Genomic DNA, 23,698 nt, shown 5'->3' on the forward strand with positions numbered 1-23,698 from the left:
GACCATGGGCAGGAACTGCATCAGGTACCCCAGCCTCAGCAGCTGGCATCCAGCAACCTCCTTGAGATCGACATCTTCAACCTTGGACCGTGGGCATAGACTGCATCAGGTACACCAGCCATGAGCTTCAAAATACAGCATGCACCCGTCCAGCACCACACACCATCTCATGTGACCTGACAGACTGTTCTCACAGATGGAGCCTACCATCATGGACTAAGTGAGTTCAATGGACATTTTAAGTGAGTTCAATGGACATTTTGGAGGGATGGCCCACGGACTATGGGAACTGTAAGATCTGGGCATGACACAGATAGTATGGAATAAGGGGTGGATAATGTCCTGGTTCCGGCAGAGATGGGGTTAATTTCCCCAAGGAGCCGGCAGGGGGCAGGTATTCCATACCAGGTGACCCATGCCCGAGCTATAAGAGGAGCTAGCCGGGGCGAGGAGAGCAGTCGCCACTTGGCGGTGGGCTGCCACAATACGGGTCCCGTTGGTGCGCTTCACGGCAGTACTGTAATCGCGTTTTCATCTTTCCTTTTGCTGTTCTGTTAAATTGCATTATTTTAACCCACGAGTTTTGCCCTGACAATTTCTTTTTCCACGACTGTGGGAGTTGCGCGAGCGGCTGCGTGGTTCTTTGTTCCTGGCTGAGGTCAAACCACGACAATGTCCTATCCCTATCCCTACATATCCTTTTAAAATGTCCCTCCCCACCTCTTCTGTAGCCCCTTTAGGCACTAGAAGGCCGCAATAAGGTCTCCCCGGAGCCTTCTCTTCTCCAGGCTGAACCCCCCCAACTCTCCCAGCCTGTCCTCCCAGCAGAGGGGCTCCAGCCCTCACAGCATCCTCGTGGCCTCCTCTGGCCCCGCTCCAACAGCTCCGTGTCCTTCTGCTGTTGGGGGGTCCAGAGCTGGAGGCAGTACTCCAGGTGGAAAGAGAAGCTGTTGGAAGCTTTTGTGCTGTATTTGTCCATGCTGGATGGAGCAGCCGGAGCTCCGTGTCCAGCAATCTCATCTCCAGCACATCACAGGCTAAAGGCTCCGTTAACCCACAGCAGGCGAAATAACTGGGTGCTCAACAGCAAGAGGTTAGGAGGAACAAAAAAAATTCATGTTTACAAATGCAAAATGCTTATTGTTCTCTGGTGTTTTCTCCTAAAGCTGGCATATGGTCAAGATCCTCTTGTCAATGGGAACCAACACAGGGAGGGGATAAAGAACACCTCTGCCTACAGCGAGCAGCAGGCTGAAGCCAGAGCTGGGTGATATACAGGCGGCGCAGAGTGAAGAAATAACAAGAAAGAGGCAGGTGGTAAAAAAATTAAATAGTAACAGTCCTGCCTCTGTATCTGACACAGCAGAAATCGGCCTTCAGAGTCCCATAAGCAATGCTCTGCGATGTGGGTTATAGCCGAGCTCAAATTAGTCATAAGGACCTGGCACAAAACCGCCAGGCCCTCCCTGCAGCAGGTGAGAAAGGCGCTGTTCAAACTCTCCCCTAAGGCTGGCATTGGAATTTGTTTTCATTCCACATTAGAATAAACATGAGAACTTTTGAATATTTTTGCAACAATAGAGTTATGTTAAAAAAACACGCATTTTCAGGACAGAAGTTCTACTTTGTAGCTTGAAATATAGTCTGATACGCCCCAGTGATTATTATGTTACTGGCTAAATTTTTAATTTCTGCACAGCAGATCATCGTGAAGCTGGCAGAATGGGGACTTGGCCTCCCACATGCTGCAAAAATACTTCACCAGCAACGAGAATCAACCCATTCCTCTTCCAGCTTCCCGGGAGAAGCGCTGTAGACATGGATACACTTCTACAGAGTTTTCCATTTTGGCAACGCACTGTATTTTAATCAAAAATGTATTTGGACAAAAGCCCTCTGAGCAGTTTTATTCACTGTGAGACACTCACTCAGGATGCTGCATGTCCCCAGAGCAGTGGCTGGACGAGGCCACTCTTCCACGACGTGAGGCATGGAGTGGTGTGTGGCACAACGGAGTCCTGGCTCCCACGAGCTATGGCAGAGCAGCTACAGGAGAGAGGGAGCTTCGCTGTGTAACGCATTCATTGCCAGAGTGTGTAATGAAGAACAGAATAACAGTATTCATTTCCAGAAGGAAAGCGCAGAGTGGTACACTTTGCGGAACGTGACCTTCACATTCATAACCGAAGTTAATGAAGCCCTGCTGAGAGCCCGGGAGGGACTCTCGTGCATTTGTTACAGCCCGTTATTAACACCCGGGTCACTTGTCCTACCTTGGGTAACAGATGGCAGTGCAGGTAAGATGGATATCAAACTATCGCAGTAGCTGTGTGATAGTTACGGTCGGTTGCACCTATGCATCGCTGCCCCGCAACGCTTGCCCTGACGCTGTCCCCTACGCATCGCGTGCGGCAGAGACGACGGCCTGGGGTTTGGTGTGGCTGCGCGCTCCCACGCGGGCTGGAGGAAGGACTCAAGCCGTCCTGCCAGGCAAACACAGTGGGAATCGCAGCCACGAGGAGCTGCCTGCGACCCTTTCTTGTGGGGCACAGGACCTCCAAGGATGCGATTCAGACAATACTTGGGGCGCACGGCCAGCAAGCCCTGCCTGCTCCTCTCCCTTCCAATATTCTGAAATATCTTCCCGGCTGTCACATCCCGCTTGCCACGATAACGCTGCAAATTTAGCAGCTGCTGTTGCCGCACAGAGGCCTCCTAAGGAAGGGACAGATTTGTCCTCACGGAGAGAAAAGAGCTTCCACACAGATTTACAGTGGGTCCCATGGAATTTTTTAGGAGTAATTTACAATGCAAGCCAAGGTTTTACTAAAATCTGAAATTTTATGGGACCAGTTCCTATTATATTAAAAGTGACAAGCTTTCTAAATCTGTCCATGCAGCTGCATCACACACAGAAAAAACAGCGCAGTTACTGATAAAGGACATCACCATCTGCCCAGAGAAGTGATGGCAGGTCAAACACTGAACACTGTTATAATTTAATCTACTGGAAGACAGACGTATCCTACAGATGTTAGAAGTGATGCAAAACTACTTTCCAGAGGAGCTAATTGCACTCTGTAGCACTTCTTGCTCTACCCAACTTTAAGTTGAGACACTGTTCAGAAGTCAAATCCAACTCAAAGTAATGCTTTAACATAATTAAAATAAACTTCCTAATTGACAACAGCCTTTCTGCAGGCAGCAGAGACTTCCCTGACTTGCTTCCTTGAATTTATACAATTTATTTATGGATTGTTCCTTCGCTTGCAAGCCTTGAAACCAAAACCCATGCACTGTCTCAAAAGGAGAAACTCAGCAGAGCAGAAGCCAAGATATAAAGCTTGGCCAGGCAACTTTTCGCTGTCTCCTTCCTGGACCAGAACCTCACCATCAGTGCGCTCTGTGTGTCTTGTTTTACATAGCGTGGCAGCAGCTCATCATGGACGAGGTGGAAACAACCATTCTCCAGTTTTATGGGCTGCTCATTTTTGATCTTTCTCTTACTCAACCTGATGAAGACAAAAACTTCCAGAGTGGTCAGGAAGGAGTGTATGAAGAAGCCACTTCAGTCAAATGAATGTTCCCAGACAATAAGAACAATCAGTACAGATATTACCGGTGACATTTCCTTGAAAATAAAAGCAAGCTTAAGCCTCACATCTCTCTGTCAGGGGGCCGCTGTGCCCACACAAACACCTTTTGTCACTTAACTGCATCCATGGTTTGACATCAGTTGTGCTTCCTCTACATTCCTGGTCCACCCAATATTCTGAATTCTCTTGGGATGGTTGCATGAACTCTTGGAGAGGAAGACAACAAAAAATCAAATACCTCAACTCACCCTCACCAAGCGCTAAGCCTTTTTTTAAAAAAAAAAAACTTTTTAATTATTATTTTGCATAGCAACATGCTTTCCAGAAGAGTGTCCAACAGTTTATTCTATAAAATGAATTGAGAAAATGAAGGACACAGAAAGAAAGATACGGCTTTCATGCTAATCTCACGTAAAGTATTTGTCTCAATGGAGAATATTGCACTAGAGTCATCCACAACCTGCCTCTTGAGAAAGTCCTGGCTATTGGGCTGCTCCTTGGATGAACAAGTGGAATTACATCAGTTAGACAAAGAAAAATATGTCCAAATGACTGTATCCAGCTCATATTGGTGCTGTTCTGCACATATCAAATTTGATTTCTCATCTCTCATAACAAAAGAATACAAAAACCTTGAGGACATTTTCAGACAAGACATCAATAAAAAGACACATCAAAATAATGAGGAAAAAACAGCAAAAGGCTGAAATAAGTTCAATTCCAGTGACAATTTTTAAAAACAATTCTGCCTTAATAAAAGTAGCAAGAAGATGACTCTGAAGTACCGTAGAGCACTACTTCAAAGTGCTTTGCACTGCTCAGATGATGACACTTTCCCCACTAATCTGGCTTCCAGTCTTTATTGTGCCAAGGCCAACATTAAAAATGTAACCCAAAAATAAAATAAACAAGATAAAAAGCCAAAAACAAGACATGGACAATCTCAGATGAGATTAGAAATTAAATTAAGAAGAAATTTATGTGTATGGAGCAAAGCCAGCTTTCAATATAACAATTAAAAGCTAAAGGCTCCTACTCAAAGTGTTTTGGAAGAGGTTGATGTTAATACAAGTGACCAAATTTAATCACTCCTGAGAAAGGGCATGAGTCCCTCCTCTTGCCAGGTCTTGTCACCCTCTCCAGCCCTGAGCTCCTCTGCTGATTTCAGGTCTTCAGCCTTTGACTCTCACTTGACCCGACACCAACAGTTCTCCACCAACGCAAGCTAAAGCAACTAGGGTCCTAATGTGATTTCCAAACATGACCGAGCAGAGCGTCATCACTGGGTGCAACATTTTCAGGGGCTCTGGAAAACCCTGCAAGTTAACATTTAGCTGCCACAAAATATTTCACACCCAGGGTCCCGTATTCAACGGGATACAAAGATACCCAAGAGGGTATTTAGTATTCCCACCCCCTCCCCTCATTCTAAGCACAATTTAAGCCTGCGGTAGCAGAAGAGAAGCTTTTATGTGGATTCAGGACACACCATACAGAGCTTTCTTTCCCCAACAGCAACACAGATATGCCACAACCTAATCCCGTTTGTCACATCAGGTAAACGGGTTCATGTGGAGAAAATTCAGTAGCTGGATACTCAATATTTGAATTAAAGTTTTCTATGTATTTAAGGAATTGGAAAGAGGGTGAACAATGAGGTAGGCTGTATTTAGATTTCACAGACTTATTTAGATTAGCTGAGGGTACAAGAAAGCTGTGGCTATTTCAAAAGAGAGTAAATGCTGCTAGATAAGCACGTAGCGTAGCAGCCAATGGATTTCACTGATGGCAAAAGATAACAAACTAATACATGCTGTTGGGTAGAAATTTCATTGCACTCATCCCAGGTACAAGGTGTCATCGGAGAGAAAAAAAAACCCATCTCTGAGTTTACGACACAGTACATAGCGCAAGCAGTCTAGGTGTTCCCATTCCTACACACTCTAGCAGAAGAATAAGTTGTAGTGGTTATTCAGTACAAACAGAAAAGTCATGCATTTAAAATTAACATGCATGAAAAATAATTTCTGAAGATAATGCAACTGCCATCTGGAACTCGGTGCAGTCAAGATGCGCCTAAGGCCATGAGCTGGCAGGAATTTTTAAATTACCATTTCTAGGTACCTGAATATCATATCACAAAGTGCTGAACAAAACCTTGAGACTCACAGACAACAGGGGATATAATTCTCGTAAGAGAGGGCACAAGCCAAACACCAGCCAATACAGCTGGAGGAAAGGCCCCCCCGAGAAGGCTCTTCTGGAACAGTCTGGCACAGGAAAATTCATGGCTTTGCTCAGGCCCCTGTCAGAGACAAAAATATTAGTCTAGTTGGACCTCTAGTCTGATTTGGTCCGGCAGTTATACTACAGGCTCATTCACCAGGGTTTTCCATTCATTAAGACCTTAGTCTATATTTTAGATAACAGCAACCATTTATATTTTGCTGTTGCCTTTCTTATTTTCATTGCAGCTGGTGGTAGGCTAGGGTTGCTGGAACTATGTAGTTTGGGATGGTTTTTGTTTTCTCAGAGATTTTAAATCATTCCCACTCTCCTTTCATTGCTGTCTCTTCTGACGGGAAGTGCCTCTCCCCATCACCTCCTCCCCTGCCTGCAGCCGTCCCCGCGGCTCCTGGACCACCTTCAGCGCACCCCTGCCCATGGCAGAGCAGATCCCGCTCTCGGAGCATCACCCACATGAGAGGTCAGGGTGCGCATTCAGAACAGCAGCATTTGCCTCTGAAGATCAGAGAACTGAGGCCCATCCGCATCTGTCCTGGTTTGAGGTAACACAGGACCAGTTTTGTTCAGTCACTTTGCTTCTTAGCTGGGCTTCTTCTAACTACTAAATTAACAGCATATTGTGCAGACACTGTTCGCTCTCAGAGTGATCAGACCCATGTTTATAGTTGATGCCCAGGCATGGTATGCAGAGAGGCTCTGCTTACACTTATTGCTGTGACCCTCAAAGACAGTGAACTTTGTTATTTGCCCCACTGGAGGGTCGGAAGCAGAAAAGCGCAGTGGGGTCTCACCTGAAGGGAGAAGCGGACAGGACAGGGGACCCAAACCTCACCAACAGGGTAGTCCATCCCATCTGCCTCATGCTCAGTATAAAGGCTGAGGGATCAAAGGGCCAGCCCTCTTCCTTCAATGGCCGACGTCTGAGGAGGACTCTGTTCGTCTGCCTGCGATCCCCATCCTGAATGCAGATCTGGAATCCAGTTCCCGTCCGTCACTGAGTCCAGCCTGGGACTGCCCCAGTGCCAGCCGGTGTCGTGATTGTCATCTTGGGAGCTCGATATGGTTTTGTATATATTTTGTTATTTGCTTTTATTATATTTATTAATATTTCATTAAAGTAGTTTAGTTCTTTCTAAACTCATAAGTCTCTTTTTCCCTCCTCTGCATCTCTCTTTGAAGAGGGGTAGAGGGAAGCATCTGTCAGTCCCATCCCGGGTCCCCCACGACCCCAGCAGCCAATTTGGCCCAAACCACGACAACATCCTTAGAAATAATTTCCTTATAAATGCGCCTGAACTGCTGCCAAAATACAATTTTCCCAGGGCAGAGGTGGGTGTTTATAAGGCTCCGGGAGGCTCAGCCTGCTCTGGCTCATACTGCAGCGCTGGGCTGGCAGCCCACGGTGTTTACCTTCACCTCCAGCGGTTTGCTGCGGGCATTTGCCTTGCCATCACTGCTCTTATGCCAGGCTCTGGCTCTGCTTTCTTTGGGCCGCTCTCCAAGGACCCTGGTGAGAAGCCATAAAAAACTTGTTTTCCCTCTGCTCCTTCGCACCCTCGCAGCTCACTGATGAGAGGCAGCACACGGATACAGGAACCGGCACTGCTCTGTACCGGCTCCTTTTGAGTGAAGGCGTACCTCTGGCATCATTTGTAAGGGCATTATTTTAACAAGGTGAAATTTCACCTTTCTGCTGACAGTAATCATATTAATACTTAATATCAATCATATAAGTATTTAAAACCTCACTACAACATTGAGAAAGGCAATTATTAAGTATCTGTGTCGCGCTAGGAGAGTCCAAATGCTAAACCTGATAAATATTCATGTTAAAAGAGCTCCTCGAGCTTCCACTGTGCTGGGAGATGCTGCCGGGGCTCTCTGGGGATGGCACCTTGGTGATACTGTGCTGGTTTTCAACTCCTTTTCTCAGGATGATGTTTCTGCTCTCCACTGCCATGCTGCCAGTGCTGGCTCCAGGCACCACTCTGCCCATGGGCCAGGCCGGGGAGGACTCCAAAATCCCAGGACATCTAAATTTCCACTGACCCCCATCAGTCCTCCCCGAGGTGTACAAACACACATCCATCAGCCCAGCACCACCGGACGATGCTGCTCTGGCACAGGGAGGACAACACCAGAGCAGGACAATGGGTGATGGGTCAGGGATAAGATGTCCACTGCCAGTTCACGGATTTGGGGTTTACCATTTTTCCAGGCCGTTGGTGGATTTTAAGCACAACTTGTTACATGAAAATAACGCAGGGCGATCGCTCCAGTTCGCTACGTCAGTCATAAACCAGTGACAAGACCGGATAATAACTAGCTAAAATCTGAGCCAGGAGTTTTTCAGAAGGAGAAGACTTAATTAATCCAGGTGGGCTGATACAGTTAATTACACATACACACAACTGCAGTCATTCGACTCACAACCACGGACACACTAAAAGCTAAAGAAACTCCAGTATAAGAAACATCACTTTTTATTTCATCTTTTTCTTCTTTTTTTTTTTTTGGAGAACAAAGGGCCAAAACAACGATTGTATTTAACTCCTTGTATCCTTCCCATACAGCATTTGAGTGCAGGTGCCTGTGGCAGCAGTAACTACTAACTTGTACCTCGAGAGTCATGACTAAAAATGGGTAGGAGAAAAAAAAAAAAACTAAAAAAAACAAATAGAAACCTCCCAAAAAGTAATGACAGAGCAGATGGCCCCAGCTGTTGAAGGAGCACATTGCTCCTTGCCGCAGCTTCAGAAAACAGCCGGCATCACCGGTAGGTGTGCAGCACGCCCTGGCACTGCCAAAGATCTGCATTACCCCCAGCACCCTCCGGCTGTCCTTGCAGGTAGCCACTGCGCCCAGGAACTCATTCAGCGACACCTCGTCCTTGTCTCGCCCCGTCAGGGCTCTCTGCAAGACGTCGGCTGCTGATAGCCAGTGCCAGCCTGGGAAGGCAAAGCGGGGTCAGGCGAAATGAATCGTTGGACCGCCAGCCCTTCCCTCTGCAGGGAACCGACGACTAAGTCTGCCACAAGTGCTCAGCGCATCTCTGTCAGCATGCAGTAATGATGATAATTATCAATAATAATAATAATCTGGATGTAAAGCTGCTCCAGCAGTTCGGGCTAATGGATGCTGAATCTAACACCGGCCTTCCTGGAAGCTGCATCAGGCCACCAGCATTACAGTGGGTTTTTTGAAACCCAAAGAGAAAAAGAGAGGGGCCTGGGCACCCGGAGCCATGGATGAGCGTGTTGGCCCCTTGCTGGCCACACTCTGGCGACTCCTGCGCAGCTCTGGAGCCATTTCAGTAGAACAAAGGAAGTTTTAATGCCTTCTGTAATTTCCACTCAGATGAGCCGATGAGATCCGCTTGCGCTCCTTCGCTTGTCCCGGCGGACGCAGAGCAGCCGTCTCTGCCCTGCCCCAGAACGCCAGGCACGGCGCGAACCCACCACTGCCTCTCCCTAAAACACCCCGAGGTGAGGAGACAACCTCCACGTGTTGCCCAAAGCTCTGTTACGTGCAGAATACCTGATGCCCTATCACACCAGGATTTTTAATTAAACAGAAGCTTCTCCATCGAGATTAAACATGGTGTTAATTTCTCATTTACTCTCCCCAATACATGCTTATTAATTAGCGTACTAATTTGTTTAGTTCCTTAGAAACCACATGCCATGGAAAACATTCTAAGTTGTCAAATGCAACTCATCGATTAGTCCAAGACATTTAAGAGAGACAAATTGATAAGTATATCAGATCGCTGACTAATTGGTGAAAAATCCAGCATGATGCATCCTGCCATCCCTTCCTTTGTAATAAGATTCTTGAATTAACTGACAACTTGATTTTTCCATCTTTTAATTAAGAAAAGAAAACCACTGAAAACCACAAGTCTTTGTGGAGGGTGTCTATTTGATTTTCTGGTTATGCTTGAAGTCAAATCTACTTCATCTACCTCATTAGCTGAAAAGTAAGGAAAGGAACCTATTCTGCAAACTAGAATGTATCAGTGGGGCTGAGAGAACTGATGTGGGAACTTAAAAGCAACTCCATCACTTTTCTATTTATTATACGTATTTTTTAATATTCCTTTCTGATTATATAATTTAAAAGTGACTTCTACAAATCCAGAAAAGATGTGCTGCATACATTTCTCCGTACAGCATACTGCAGCTTTTCAAACAGCCCAGTGGCGTAACATGTAGACTATATAGAACGCATAGAGTAAAATATACAGAGTAAAAATGACCGAACATTCACAATTACGTCTCCAAGCAGTAACGCTCTCCCTGATCGGTCCTGTGGCCATGAGCCCGGTTACTCGCAGAGGAATTCTGCTGATGTGTGAATATTTTCCCCTTTAATTGCTGATAGTGGTTTCTGTGCTACCACATCAAACAGAATATAAAACCTACTGAAGCATTTGTGTATGTTTGGATGTCCTGACCTCTAGCTCTTAGAAAACCAGCTGAAGTCCAGTGTCCTACTAGGCACTGTGGCATCCAGAGCGCTTGCAGGCTGCTGTAAGAACCTTTTTTTCCAAAAACTATAGCTCAAAGCAAACTAAGCCAAGAAACCCCGCATTACATGCGAGGCCAGATTTTCTCCTCAAAACCGCTGTGTGCAACAGTGCAGAACTGCTACTTATGACACGAGATAAAACAGACTCCAGAATAAGTGATAGATCTCTGGAGGCTGTCGGTTATCATAACAGTATTCGTTAATGCTGCGACTCTGCCAAGAGCCTTTCCAGCTGCTGCCTCGTGTTGCCGTAAGAACCGGTCCACCCCGCCAAGTGTAATACAGACGATATCCACCCTCCCCTCCCTGCCACCACCAGAAATGGGTGCAGAACTGTGGGAAGCTTGGTGGCTCAATCGCACATGAAGCTGAGGAAGACACGGCTGTATTTCCTCCACCTTCCAAGTAGTGATGAGTGACAGGTTTAACCTGCTTTCCCTCTGTGCTCTTGAATGTTTTATTTACGCGAACCATCAAATCATGGAACCACAGAATTTTCAGAGTTGGAAGGGACCTCTAGAGATCATCTAGTCCAACTCCCCTGCTAAAGCAGGACTGCCCAGAGCACATCACTCAGCACTGCATCCAGGCGGGTTTTGAAAATCTCCAGAGAAGGGGACTCCACCCCCTCCCTGGGCAGCCTGTGCCACTGCTCTGTCACCCGAACTGTAAAGAAGTTTTTCCTTGAATTTGAACTGAACTTCCTGTGTTCCAACTTGTGCCCATTGCCCCTCGTCCTGTCACTGGGAACCACCGAGAAGAGTGTGGCTCCATCCTCCTTCAACCCACCCTTTAGATATTTGTAAGTAGTTCATCTTGGTTGCCCTTCGCTGGACTCTCTCCAGCAGTTCCCTGTCCCTCTTGAACTGGGGAGCCCAAAACTGGACACAGTATTCCAGTTGTGGCCTCACCAGTGCCGAGTAGAGGGGGAGAATGACCTCCCTCAACCTACTGGACACACTCTTCCCTATGCAGCCCAGGATTCCATTGGCCTTTTTGGCGACAAGGGCACATTGTTGGCTCATGGATAATTTACTATCTACCAGGACCCCCAAATCCTTCTCCTCAGAGCTAGTTCCCAGCAGGTCTGCCCCTAACGTATACTGGTGCCTAGCATTCTTCCTCCCCAGGTGCAGGACCCTGCACTTGCTTTTGTTGAACCTCATTAGGTTCTTCCCTGCCCAGCTCTCCAGCCTGTCCAGGTCACGCTGGATGGCATGGATGGCAGCTGGAGAGTCAGCCACCCCTCCCAGTTTGGTGTCATCAGCGAACTTGCTGAGGATACACGCTGTCCCCTCATCCAGGTCATTGATGAATATATTGAACAAGATTGGACCACGTATTGACCCCTGGGGTCAAGAGGTTGCTGAGGTTGCTGATGTGCCCTGTTGGTCTTCCATCTGAAATGATTTTTCTAGACGCCCATAAAAGCGCATCCACATGTTATGGTGGGTTTAAAGAGGAGAGATGCCCTTGACACAACATCAGCCTTTTACCTCTGGTCCTCTCTCAGACATCCCCAGTCAGTCCATGCCCTTTAGCTTCTGGGTATCAAACCAAGTGTTTATTTTCAGGATGTGTTAGCAAATAATCAGCGTTCTCCCCTTGCTGCTGGAGCTGCACAGCCCTGGCTGTTCACTTCCACAATTAGTAGCTTAAATAATATAGAAAAGGGATTTCACAGGGATCCTATTCAAATCAGGCCACAATTTCCCCTGAAGCTCCATTTTCCCCACACAGACCTTCTCCTCGTCCCCTCGCAAAGCCCAAAGGTGACACGGCTGCTCTGGGCCAGGGGAGCAGCACCAGCACCCGGCACGGCTCCGGCAAAAATAAATAAAAATCTGTTTAGTGCCATTTGCCTGTGGTGAAGTGTTTGAGCCATCAACAGCTAATACCGGTGCGCTGGTAGAAAAAGAGGGATAATTACAATTCCTCTTCAGATCAATGATATTTACTTGCTTCTAAATATGCAGCATGGTTTACACCTTTAAACGACCTTAAGTAATCATTTTCTAGGCCGAACAGAAAATCCATTTCCATTAGTTTCCAAAGACTCAGAAAGTATGTATGTAGGAAGATCACTTCTATAAATCCACCTTTTTAGAGTCACTGGGTAACCCAGAATTTATGCAAGTGCAGGTCAATCAAATCATTCAGTATTTATATGCTCCCTTTCAAGCTCCAGGGAACCGGAGTAAAATGCTAAAAATAAAATACACATGTTGTAATACAGAGAAGATTTAGAGATGGAACTATTCTGACAGCCCAAAATAAAAAGCTTTATGCACAAGATCTCAATGACGAGGTCTGTACCTAAATCACATATTGATTTAACTCACTGTGGACAAGTTATATAAGCTCTGGAATTATGTATGCTTGATCAATGTGTTTTAGAAATGAATCTCTGTCTGACTTAATCATTTAGGCAAGGGAAGAAGTCACATAAATATCCCTACATTTTACTTTATAGGTCAGTAAACCAATTTCTAATCAAATCTGTAAGTAAACAGCATTATTTGTTTCCAAGAAATATCAATATTAAAAATACTTCTCAAGGAAAATCTGAAAACAGGCTTCAAAAATGATTAAGTGTTACCTATTAAGCACACACACATTATATTGATACGCGAATATACACACATGATGATCAGAGATACAGAGGCGAATGCAATAGCCTGTTGTAATATCCAGGGACGGAGAGTCCTAGCACCACCCCGAAAAAAAAATAATTGGATTCGGAGTCTCAGACAGATGAGAAAGTTGGATGTGTTGGATATTTTACTCCTTGGAAGTGCTAACAGTGATTCTACACTTGAGTGCAGGGCAAACACACCGCCCCCGCTATGGTGGGGAGCAACAAATGCTGACACCCATCCAGGCAGATGTCAGTGTTTTAAAGGGGAGGGCGTTTTCTCAGGTTAGGGACAGGGAAACTGAGGCACAGAAAGGCAAAATGGCCCCCTGAAAGGCACAAAGCACAAGGTACAAATGCCAAGAGTGGAGGCCTTTATTTGAATGCCAAACCTACTAGTGCAAACCTCCTTTCTTAACCGCATTATTGCTCAAATCCCACTGATCTCAGTGGGAGCTCCAGGACTGATTCTGACCTGGCTTAGAGCCGGGTCAGTCACAGACACGCTGCTCAGCTTTTCCCGAAGCTCTCGTGTCCTGGCTAATTTTGGGGCAGTCCAACCAAAAGGTAAAAAGCTGACTCACGGCTGCAGTTTCTCTGGGTGGTCTCAGCAATAAAAAAAAAGTCCGAAGGCCACATCGTTCCCGGGTCATTCCCGGCAGCGTGGAAACCGGCTCTGCTCCCAGCAGAGCAACACCCTCAGCCAGCAGAGTGTGAACCTCAGCACAGACCCATGGCCGAGTCCACACTGGTACTCCCCAAGCTACCAACACGTGAAAAATCAGGCAAAGCAGATTGCTGCAGCCTTGGGGGATTCCCTGTGAAAGTGTATAGCCAAACAAGGAGGGAAGCCACTTACCGTACAGGACTGCAATGAGCGACACGGGCATGACCAGGATACCCACCAGCATGTCTGCCACCGCCAAGGACATCAGGAAGAAGTTTGTGGCATTCTGCAACTTCTTCTCCAAGGACACAGCCATAATTACCAATATGTTCCCCCCAATGGTCAGCAGGATGACAACCAAGATCAGGAGGGCCGGCCAGTTCTTCTCCCTCACAGACATCCGAGAGACTTCGCCCTTCTCAGAGGCATTAAGAGGATCAGATGTAGGTAAACTCTGATTCAGAGTCAAATTGCTGCTTAAGGACCAAGCCATCAGACCACCATGCAAACTAAAATCCAGCGTAACAGACACTGTCGTTAAGCTGAGTAATATTCCAGTGCTACTTAAAGTGCTCATCGTCTGGGACTGGTTTTCCGTCTCTTAACCGTGCCTCAGAGATGATCCCTTTTCCGAACTGCAGGTCCAAGGCAGATGCCGAACTTCACAAAACCTGAGCCAGAAAATCATTTGATCTTCCATAGTGAAGCAAGCCTCGGAGAAGTTAACGTGGAGCTCTTCTGGTTTCCGTGGGGGTGGTGGAAGATGACCACTGACCAGCAACCTCGAGGGAAAGGAGACTTTGCAATCTCCAGCTGGTTCCCAGGTCCACCATTCTGAAAAGGAAAGAAAAAGTATATTCTTCACTGAAATCGCAGGACGCACACCACCTTCTTTATCCCCATGCAAATCACATTCTTATTCTCTCCCTTCTTGCTGGCTAGGATGTTCTCCAGACTGCGAGTAATTTATCTTATGGGTACAGACTATGCTTACAATTATGGGGGAAGAGAGGGAGAGACTCACATCAGTGTGCTCTGGATGGTTAGAAGCTGATTATCCCTAATTAAATGTTTTGTGAAACCTGTAAAAGCAAGTCTGAAGAGCAAAATATGTTCCAATTGATAGCCACTTCACAGATACTCTGCCGCTGCGTAAAATAGTAATTGCACGAAATTCCAACCAATCCAGATAGTGCAGCCAAAGCACAGCATAAACCAGCACCTTAAATGGAAGTGTTTGGGTATATTTTGCACATTCTGAGATAAAGCACAGGTGTTTTCAAAATCTTCAGATGTTAACGATTAACCCTCCTATAATAATGAAGACTATAGTTTGGTTTTTTAACTGGAAATAAATGGTGGATAAGACGCAATATATATCAGGTAAGATTATACGATACTATGCTGTCAATCTCTCCAAACAAACAGATAACAAAGAGTTTAGAGAAGAGAAAGAACGACATTTCATAAAAGCTGAGTGGTTATTTCTGCTCTTTTTCACCTGTTTTTGTGCCGCCGTGCTTCCATGCCGATCACCAGCACACAGCTGAGCCAGTAAGCCCAGTCCCACCAGCCTACTGCCCAGCACGGGCAAGTATCAGCACCCTCATCGCATGCAGTTGGTAGGACGGATTTTCCCAGAGCGCCTCATGTGATTTATGCTTCTTCACAAATTATCCGGCGGCGGGGACAGATTACGTCCCCTGCCTGCCCATGTACCACAGGGCAGAAAGCATCACGCTGCTGCCTCGGAAGGAGTCCATCAGCCTCATGCATCGACCTAATGCATCAGCAAATTAAACATACTCCTCACTTCAGGCACATGCCTACACCCACTGAGCCTAAGGGCACCTATTCCAAATCCTGGCTAAATTACACCCTCAGGAACTCAATCGTTTTGACTGCCAGTCCTGTACAACTGATGCAAACAGCAGCTTTGCTTTGCATTTCCGCTATATCAGCGCCGGGATCCCAACGACCACGTAAGGTGCAGCACTAATGCACACAGGGAAGGCAGTTAGAACAACAACAAGAAAAAACCCCACATGCACTGCATGGAAGCCGACCAGTAAGTAGAATAAGATCAAGAGCATGCAACTGATGTTGAGCATATCCCCAACTTTTTGTGCAGTCCCCAGGAAAAAAGAGCTGTACTATTACTGTGAAATAAATAACTAAATAAAAGCCAGATTTTAGCCCTTGGATACAGTGGCACACATGTGACACAGCAATTTCCTATCCAGGGATCAAAAGCAAAATGTAATGCATGGGATTACATTAGATTTTATGTAAAATAAGTAGCACTCAGAGTCCCATAATAAAATGTTTAACATTCATGGAGGTTTTGGAAACTTACTAATGGGCTTTGCGCACAAAACCATTTCTTAAATGAGCAGTGTGTACAACGAACCCAGATTTGCTTCTGCATTATAGTTAATTACTCCCAAAGGGTCTCTAAACCTCATATTTAGGAAGAAGTTTTGCACTATGTGCACAGAAAATAATTTTGCAGCTGCACATGCAGATGAATTAGCAAGTAGTCACTGGACCATTTATTTTTCCAACTTAGCGGGTCTAAAAAAAAGTCTCTAGAAAGTTTCAAAATACTTCAGAGTTTTGTTTTGTTTTGTTTTGTTTTGTTTTGTTTTCCAAAACACAGCTTTTACTTTAAAGCTCTTAAACAAAGCTCACCATTTTTTCCAAATCCCCTCTCCACAGTGGAGGAGACACTAAGCAGCTTTGTGGCACTGGAGCTTTGCTGTGCAGGACAGCCCCATTAAAGCCAGTGGCAATTTCTGGGTCTCCAGAAACTCTCTTGTTGGCTCTGTGACTCTTGGGCACTCCTGATGACACCACAGTAATACTTTGAGAGCGTGAGCAGAAAGCTCATATCCAAACATGGGGACACGGTCAGACACCAGGACACCCAAACCTGGTCTTGCTTCTTTCCAGGTATGAGCTCTGGGAGGTTTTGGAGAAGGTGACGCTACCACCGCTCTCACCATAGACGTGAACGAGCTTCATGTTCCTGGCAGGTGCTAGTTGGGGATTGCCGAAGGAACACAGGCAGGGAGATACTTCAACTCTAGATCATGAAAAACTCACCCCAAAAGCCAACCTAACTTCAAGACAAGATTTCTGAATTAAAAATCTCTAATTTTATAACTGCTCAGGACTGAATTCTGAAATGGTCAGTAGGGTCATTCTCTTTTGCATTTCACAAATGTATTTGCAATAACTTTTTCTTGCATGAATGATGTTGCATCAGCGCATGGAGTTAAAAAATCAGGAGGCAGAATTATCACTTGCTTATTCATTAGTTTTAGTAATAAAAATAAAATGTATGTTATTTGGCTACTAATGTACTGCAAAGCATGGGGTTCCAAAATTATACTAGTCACCAAATACAATTTGCTTTGAATTAAGTTTTCCTAAGGAGAAAAACCAGTTTTGTCAGGAAGATCTGAGAAAGGGAGACTTCAAAATTCATTTGCTTGCTCTAAACGAGAAGTTTTGAAACACACACACAGACAGACTTTGAGCAAAATGCTTTCTACACAAAGTAAATTCTGCAAATCTGGTACACACTAACTTCTCAGCAAAAAAATTACATTTTCTAAAGTCTAACAGATTTCTCAATAATCCTCCCCCCACACTCCTGTCAGTAGTTAAAAATGCACATGTTCTACATACAAGAGTAAAATTATGCTCTGATATTGAGAAACTATTTTTTTTTTAATCAGGGCTCTAATGGTAAAAATGAATCTCAGACTCCAAATTCCATCTTTTCTATTAGAAGGAGTTATGATTTTTTTTAAAAAAACTTGGCCCATTCACCTGTCTATTATGTGGAGTGACTCATGAAAAGAACCATTGCTATTTTTGGGCCAATACAGAACTGGGAAAAGGAAATCACAAAGACACCTAAAAAAAACATTTTCCAGGTGCACTTATGGAAATGCAATACCTGATATAACTCTTAGCACTGAGCCATTGCTGCTGGCTTTGTTGCACCACATTTCTGTGAAAAACCCTGTGCTCGAGTCCTTACCAAGACCCCCTTTTTTGACCCCCTTTTTTCTACATTGCTTTTATTTATTGGTTTATTTTCAGTTTTGACTGCCTGGAGAATCATTGTTATTCATCCCAGAATAGCATCAGGTTCTCTGGTGGCAGGAATACCTTGGAGAGGACATCAGGATAATGAGGGTTTTCAAAAGTGGTATAGGTTTTATTCAAGACTATAATGGTTTTAAAAAAATAAAAAGATAAATCACTCTCAGCTGCCTTAAAATCAATAGAGGAAGCATTTTGCATATTCATTTTGAAAAATGATAGGTGAGAATATGACTACAGCAATGCTCAAGTTTGGGCTCCACCTTCAGAATTGACCGTCCCATTGCTTTGTTAATACTTTTCTGTTATTTTACATGGGTTCTGGCTTGAAGTCATCAGCTTGCTTTTTCACTGCATCCCTCAGTCTCCTCAAGGTAAAACTTTATGACTAATTCCTTCAGCTACAGTCTTCTAAGCACATCACTGTACCAGAAAAATAATTCACATTTTATTCATGAATTCTGCAGCTATTTAAGAAATATCTCCATAGCTTTAAATTAAAACTTGTGCCTACCACAGATTTTTTCCAACTGCTAACTTTAAAGCACACATACTGAATTTTGTGGTCAGTCCTCAATTCCAGTCCAATCTGCTACCGACAATCCTTAAAACTATAATTTAAACAGTCAGCAGAGACAAGTTCTTGTCTATGCCACTCTTGAGTTTTGGTAGAGGTAAGTAATGAGTTCGTTGGGCATGTTTTCTTTAAGTCCCGTTTAGAATAAACTGAAGCTAGATAGACATTTTTGCTTCTCTTCTATCAAGAACACATGAATTATTTAAAGCAAGAGTTTGGCACGCTGAACTTTTCAGATCTTCCAAAAGATTAAGTCGAAGGGAAACCTACGGCGGTTCGTAAGTCTGTACCGGTGGGGCACTGGGGGGTTCATGCGCCTTTGGGAGTGTTTACCACCATCACTCTTGCTAAAAGGAAAAAACCAACCAACCAACCTTTCTTGGAATAAATACAATTATTTTTTCCTTTGAATTAAATGCATTTGTCTTTAGTTGTTTTACCCTTCAAAGCATAGAACATTTTTTCCTGGAGAAAATCAGCCGCCTGCTGAGAACCCGAGATGTCCTGCAGCCAGGATCCTGCCTCTCCCGGACAGATCGCAGAGCTCCTGCGCTCTCCTAAATCACTTAATAACTCTCTGGGACTCATAGCCTGAACGCTAACAATATGCATTTGAGATTGGCTAAGAAATCAAGGATTGCCAATTTAGCCCAAAAAAAGAACCGGAGTCTCAGGCAGACTCACTAGGAGGAGAATAATACATTAATTCATGGTAGGTCTTGCTGTAAAAAACAAAAGTACTTAATCATCAAAAGTGATGATTTTCAGCAATTCCCTCCATGCAAGAAAAATAAGCAACATCTGATGGCTTGTCAAAGGCTCAGAGGCCATTTGTGAGCAAAAGAGATCTTTTCCTCCCAAACTATCAGCAGTATTCAATTCTCTGAGTCAGAGTCACATTTCATTGACAAGCAGATGAGAGCCAACAAGTTGTTAAAAATCAAACATATTTTTAAATCAAAAGTTTTCCCTTCAGCCTCAGCTTTGATGGTAGACCTCCATAAAGGTAAAAATAAATCTATAGTGGAGCAAACTGAACTGCAAGTACTGCAATTTTTGACAGGGAAACAGTTGCAGATAGTTTACAACTATCTGAGCCAGATAGTCAGCTGACATAAATTGTTATAGCTCCATGAAGGCCTTTACAAAATGGCAAATAATTTTAAATTTATATAATAGGATACACAGTTTAGGCTCAAGAAGGCAGATTTAAGGCTTCATTCTTCACTCTAAACTCTGTATTTCCTGCTATTTGCATCTTTACTAAATGAGTTTTTTAATGCATTGCCAAATTCATTTTCATTTTTCTTTGGAACAGAAGGTTGCTTTAAAATCCATCTTTTCATGACATCCTTGCAAGGGCCCCTTTAGTTTCAGTGACTGAATAAAATTGTGATTTTATATTTACAGAATTCTGAATTTTAGGCCCTTGCAACTCATCTTTCTCCTTTTTGTAGCAGCACTAAGATACATCCTTAGTTCTGTGCAGACCTATTTTTAAATGGCGTGTGAGAACACAGCACGTCCAATGGAAACCACCAAGGTCATTGGGGCTGAGGCACATTAAAGACAGAGTTTGGTTTAGCACTGGAAGACATTGAATGGGGCCGTATTTGCTGCTTGCAGTGACCTGCTGGTGCTTGTAGAGGAGACAGTGAGAGTCTTCCAAGAACTGCACAGCAAAATGACAAGAAGCAACTGCCACAGTGACAAAGCTAAGGAAATCATGGATAAAATAGGGGGGAAAAAAAAAAAAAAAGGTAAAGCAAATCACGGTGCGGGTGGTCAGACAAGGGAGGAGGGTCACAGAGAGACTGAGGGATCTCCATCCTTGGAGATGCTTAAAACATAGCTGGGGATTACCCTCAGACAGCCGATCTGACTCTGATGTTAGTCTGGCCTTGAGCATGGAGTTGGACTAGAGATCTTCGAGAGGTCTCTTCCAGCCTAAATTATTCTACAATTGGATCAGGAACGTGCTTCTGAGCAAAGCTGTCCAACCTGGAGGTGTTTTTGAGTTCCCGTCCCTGGATACACACCCTATGCTTCTCCCTACTGCTCAAGCTCAGGATAAGCCTGGCACATCCCATCCACTTTTGTTTCCTCAAGGCCAGAAACAAAACCGTGTGCCCAGATGGGAGAACACAGCCGTGACAACCCCAGTCTGGACAGTGTGGGGACCAGGACCCCACAACTGCGCCAATATGTGCCCCTGTCAAACCGTGGAGATGCACACAGCGATGACAAGTCCTCACCTCCAGTCACCTGCCGAGCTCACGGGCATCTGAGGAGCCTACAGCTGAAGTATCTTCTGAAAAGTGGAAACTGTAGAAAGCCCTGAGTCGTTTTAATCCCTTGGGAGCAACAGGAAACCTTCCTGTCTTTGGAAAGCAATAGAGGCACTGTCACCAAAGAGGTACATTTTCACAATCGTTGCGGTGGAAAAAGAAAAATCAAACCCTAACGATTATTCTGCAGATACCTACTTCAAAATTAACTGAAGATGCAGTCCAGGGAAGTGCTTATGCCTAATGTTATGTATTTAAATACTTTCCAGAGCCACTCTTGAGCCGGGGACCATATTATGAGCAATTTGATTAGGGACTTTCTTTCCAAGGAAGTATTCGATACTCCCTCTTCAGTTTTGCAAGAAATGCTGGAAGTTTTCCCAGCAGATACTGGAGATATATCAGTGTAAAAAACACTTAAGACCTTAGGAAAACCTCCCCAAACACAGCTTTTTACCACTGTTTTTTAATTCCAACACAGAAAATAACTATTTAATTACTTGCAAACTACAAAACAGTATTTCATTTTTTCACAGCAAGAGGAAAATGGATTTTCTCAGACACAAGCTCAAGTAATGATATTTTGTAGGGTCATAATAATGAATCACTACCATTCTGTCCAAAACCAAATAGCATTAATTTCCCTCTCTGTATCTTCCCTCATACTGAGTCAGAAAGGCATTAATTTCTTTTCCAGACATCTCAAGGCAATACAAGCACACAGAAGAGATCTTAATCTACCTTCTGGCAGTACGAATTGCATCCTTATTTTTTATTTTCCCTTGGTGGAAGAGCACCTGGGAACCTCACGAGAAGATGTAGATACTCTGCCACTCCCTGCAATGATAAACTCTCTCTCTTGGCTCAGACACGCAGAAACACCAAAACAGAATAAATCTGAGTCTCATCACATACTGTCCTAACTGCTTGGAATGATTACACCATAGTTGTTCATATTTTCTATGTGTAAAGATCATTCCAAACTGCCTTTAAAAAAAAAGAAGTTGGGTTTTTGAGTTTTGGGTTTTTTTTTTTTGTTAAATAAGCATGTCCCCAGTAGCTGAAATTCATCTCTGTATAAAGACCAGCTGAGCATCCCTCAGCCTCCTTGGCAGGTAGATTTTGGGATCCTTATTATTGTGTGGGATGTTTACCTGCCACTGCGCGTGGAGTTAATTGCGAATTAAAATTCGGATTTTGCTTCACCGTTATTGATAAATAACAGAACACATTCAATACCAGCATTAAAAAGTCAACCCTTGCCATCGGAACGGTGTGCGTTTGCTCCCTGGCAGGCAGAGCTTCGAGAGTCTGCGGAATCCCCCAGTGGCAGTGAAGACCTCCCGTTCTGCCACCACGGGGGTGACATTCCCTCAGTCCCTTTTTAATTCAGCCATGGTAAACACCAAATGTAGCATTGGTGGAAAATCTTGCGGGGTGGGTTTTTTACCCTCAGTTTTTCAGGGCTGTTGCAGTAAAGTATTATTAAACTCTTTCCAACTCACAAGAAAACCAATTTTTCTCTCCTCTCTTAAAAGCTTTGCATGACAGCTCTTTGTTACTTTGCTTTATTTTGGGAGCAAACATTGCCAGTGCTCATTTCCAGACCTTAATGCTGTAAACAAAAACACTTGCCTGGCTTTCTGTAGCTAACTTTTTGCAAGTTTTAAAGCCACACCTATTAAAAAAACAGAAGAATCCACAATTTTCAGCAGCTTTTGCTGAAAATCTCTATCTATCTAGTGCTCTATCCCGTGTGTGGTTGAATATCTTCATAATTCTAAGTTACCAAATACATGGCATTTGTTACCAGTGTGTGCACGAGTAGGAAGACACGCTTAAATACATACATGCATCTAAATAAAAAAGAATCATGAAGTGATTTCTTTTCAATTTATATTTTGGGAGAAATTTCACATTCAAGAAAGATGAAACTGATATTCTCAAGTTATTGTGCATACTTTGCAATAATAATAGAGAGCAGCAGTCAATCTGGGAAGGAAGAACACGAATATTCACCGGGCCAGATCATAAGTCAGGGCACGAACATACACACACCATTACAAAAAACACATTTTTATGGGAATGGTGGTGACCCATCTATTACTTATAAGGCAGATTTCTTATCAAGCCAGAAATCATTTGATGTTGCATTTGTAGCTTCCTTTTCACTCCCGTTCTCTGGGTCTTCTGAAACCACACCGGTTTGGTAAAGTCACTCATTTTCTAACGAAGAAGCTGGGATTTGTTATGCAGTCCCGTGGCACCACATGCCACACAGGATGCGGGGAGACTGTCCCCTTCACTTTGCACATGGACCCAGGGCTGACGCAGGACACGGCTGCTCCCCGCAGCGCTCACATGGCTGAAATCGCTTCTCCCTTAAATCGATTTTCCCAGTAAGCACCTGAACCGGCAGAACCCTTTAATTCAAAGCTCAGAGAGCTATTTATTTTAAATTATAAGACGCTTAAAAGAGGCCTCCTACCTAATGTGCTGGTGCATTATTAATAGATGCCACTGAGTGCCCCTCCTGTTGTCAGTGCTGCCTGAGCGTCTTTGAAAAAAAATCACAGCATCAGATTAGCCAGAGAAAAGCAAAGCAAAGGGCAAAGCGTAATCAAAAGTGTCCCTAATGAACTGACAAACCACTCAGGGCTTTTACTCTAATAGTATAATTAAATATGTGTTTTCACATACCTGTACAATGTCAGAGAAGGGATTATTGAAATATTCATGAGTTACTAGACTTATCGGTATCTCATACGCAGCAACAGTTGATAGAAGAACAATTACATAGAAAATGTAGCTATTCGTAGCAAGACTAGCCAAAGGTTACGACTGTGTGGATAATGCTCATGGAGTGACCCAAAGCCAGCTCTCGGCAGCGCGCAGCCTCTTACACACCAAAGCTCGGGTCCCACCACGGCACCTCTTCTTTAAGGTCTAGGGAGATGCTCTACTGACTTCCCCCACAGAGAATGGGACCATGACCCGTCAGCTGTATTTTTCCTCTTCTTCCAGTTTTAAAGGCTCTCACAT

General features: G+C 44.3%; 1 protein-coding gene across 2 annotated transcripts in view; it reads right to left on the reverse strand.

The window, feature by feature from the left end:
• HTR2C (5-hydroxytryptamine (serotonin) receptor 2C, G protein-coupled) overlaps nt 1-14,509 on the reverse strand; it is a 49,767-nt gene extending 35,258 nt beyond the window's left edge. Inside the window, exon 1 of one of the 2 annotated variants that reach the window (XM_009881737.1) lies at nt 13,868-14,509. In XM_009881737.1, coding sequence (XP_009880039.1) covers nt 13,868-14,252 — 385 coding nt within the window. In that variant the 5' untranslated portion in view covers nt 14,253-14,509. The remainder of the gene's footprint in view (nt 1-13,867) is intronic. The other variant, XM_009881736.1, reaches the window with a different exon arrangement.
• Between the last annotated feature and the right edge of the window lie 9,189 nt (nt 14,510-23,698).

Source organism: Charadrius vociferus, unplaced genomic scaffold, assembly GCF_000708025.1.
Source record: "Charadrius vociferus isolate BGI_N301 unplaced genomic scaffold, ASM70802v2 scaffold472, whole genome shotgun sequence".
Lineage (NCBI taxonomy): Eukaryota > Metazoa > Chordata > Aves > Charadriiformes > Charadriidae > Charadrius > Charadrius vociferus.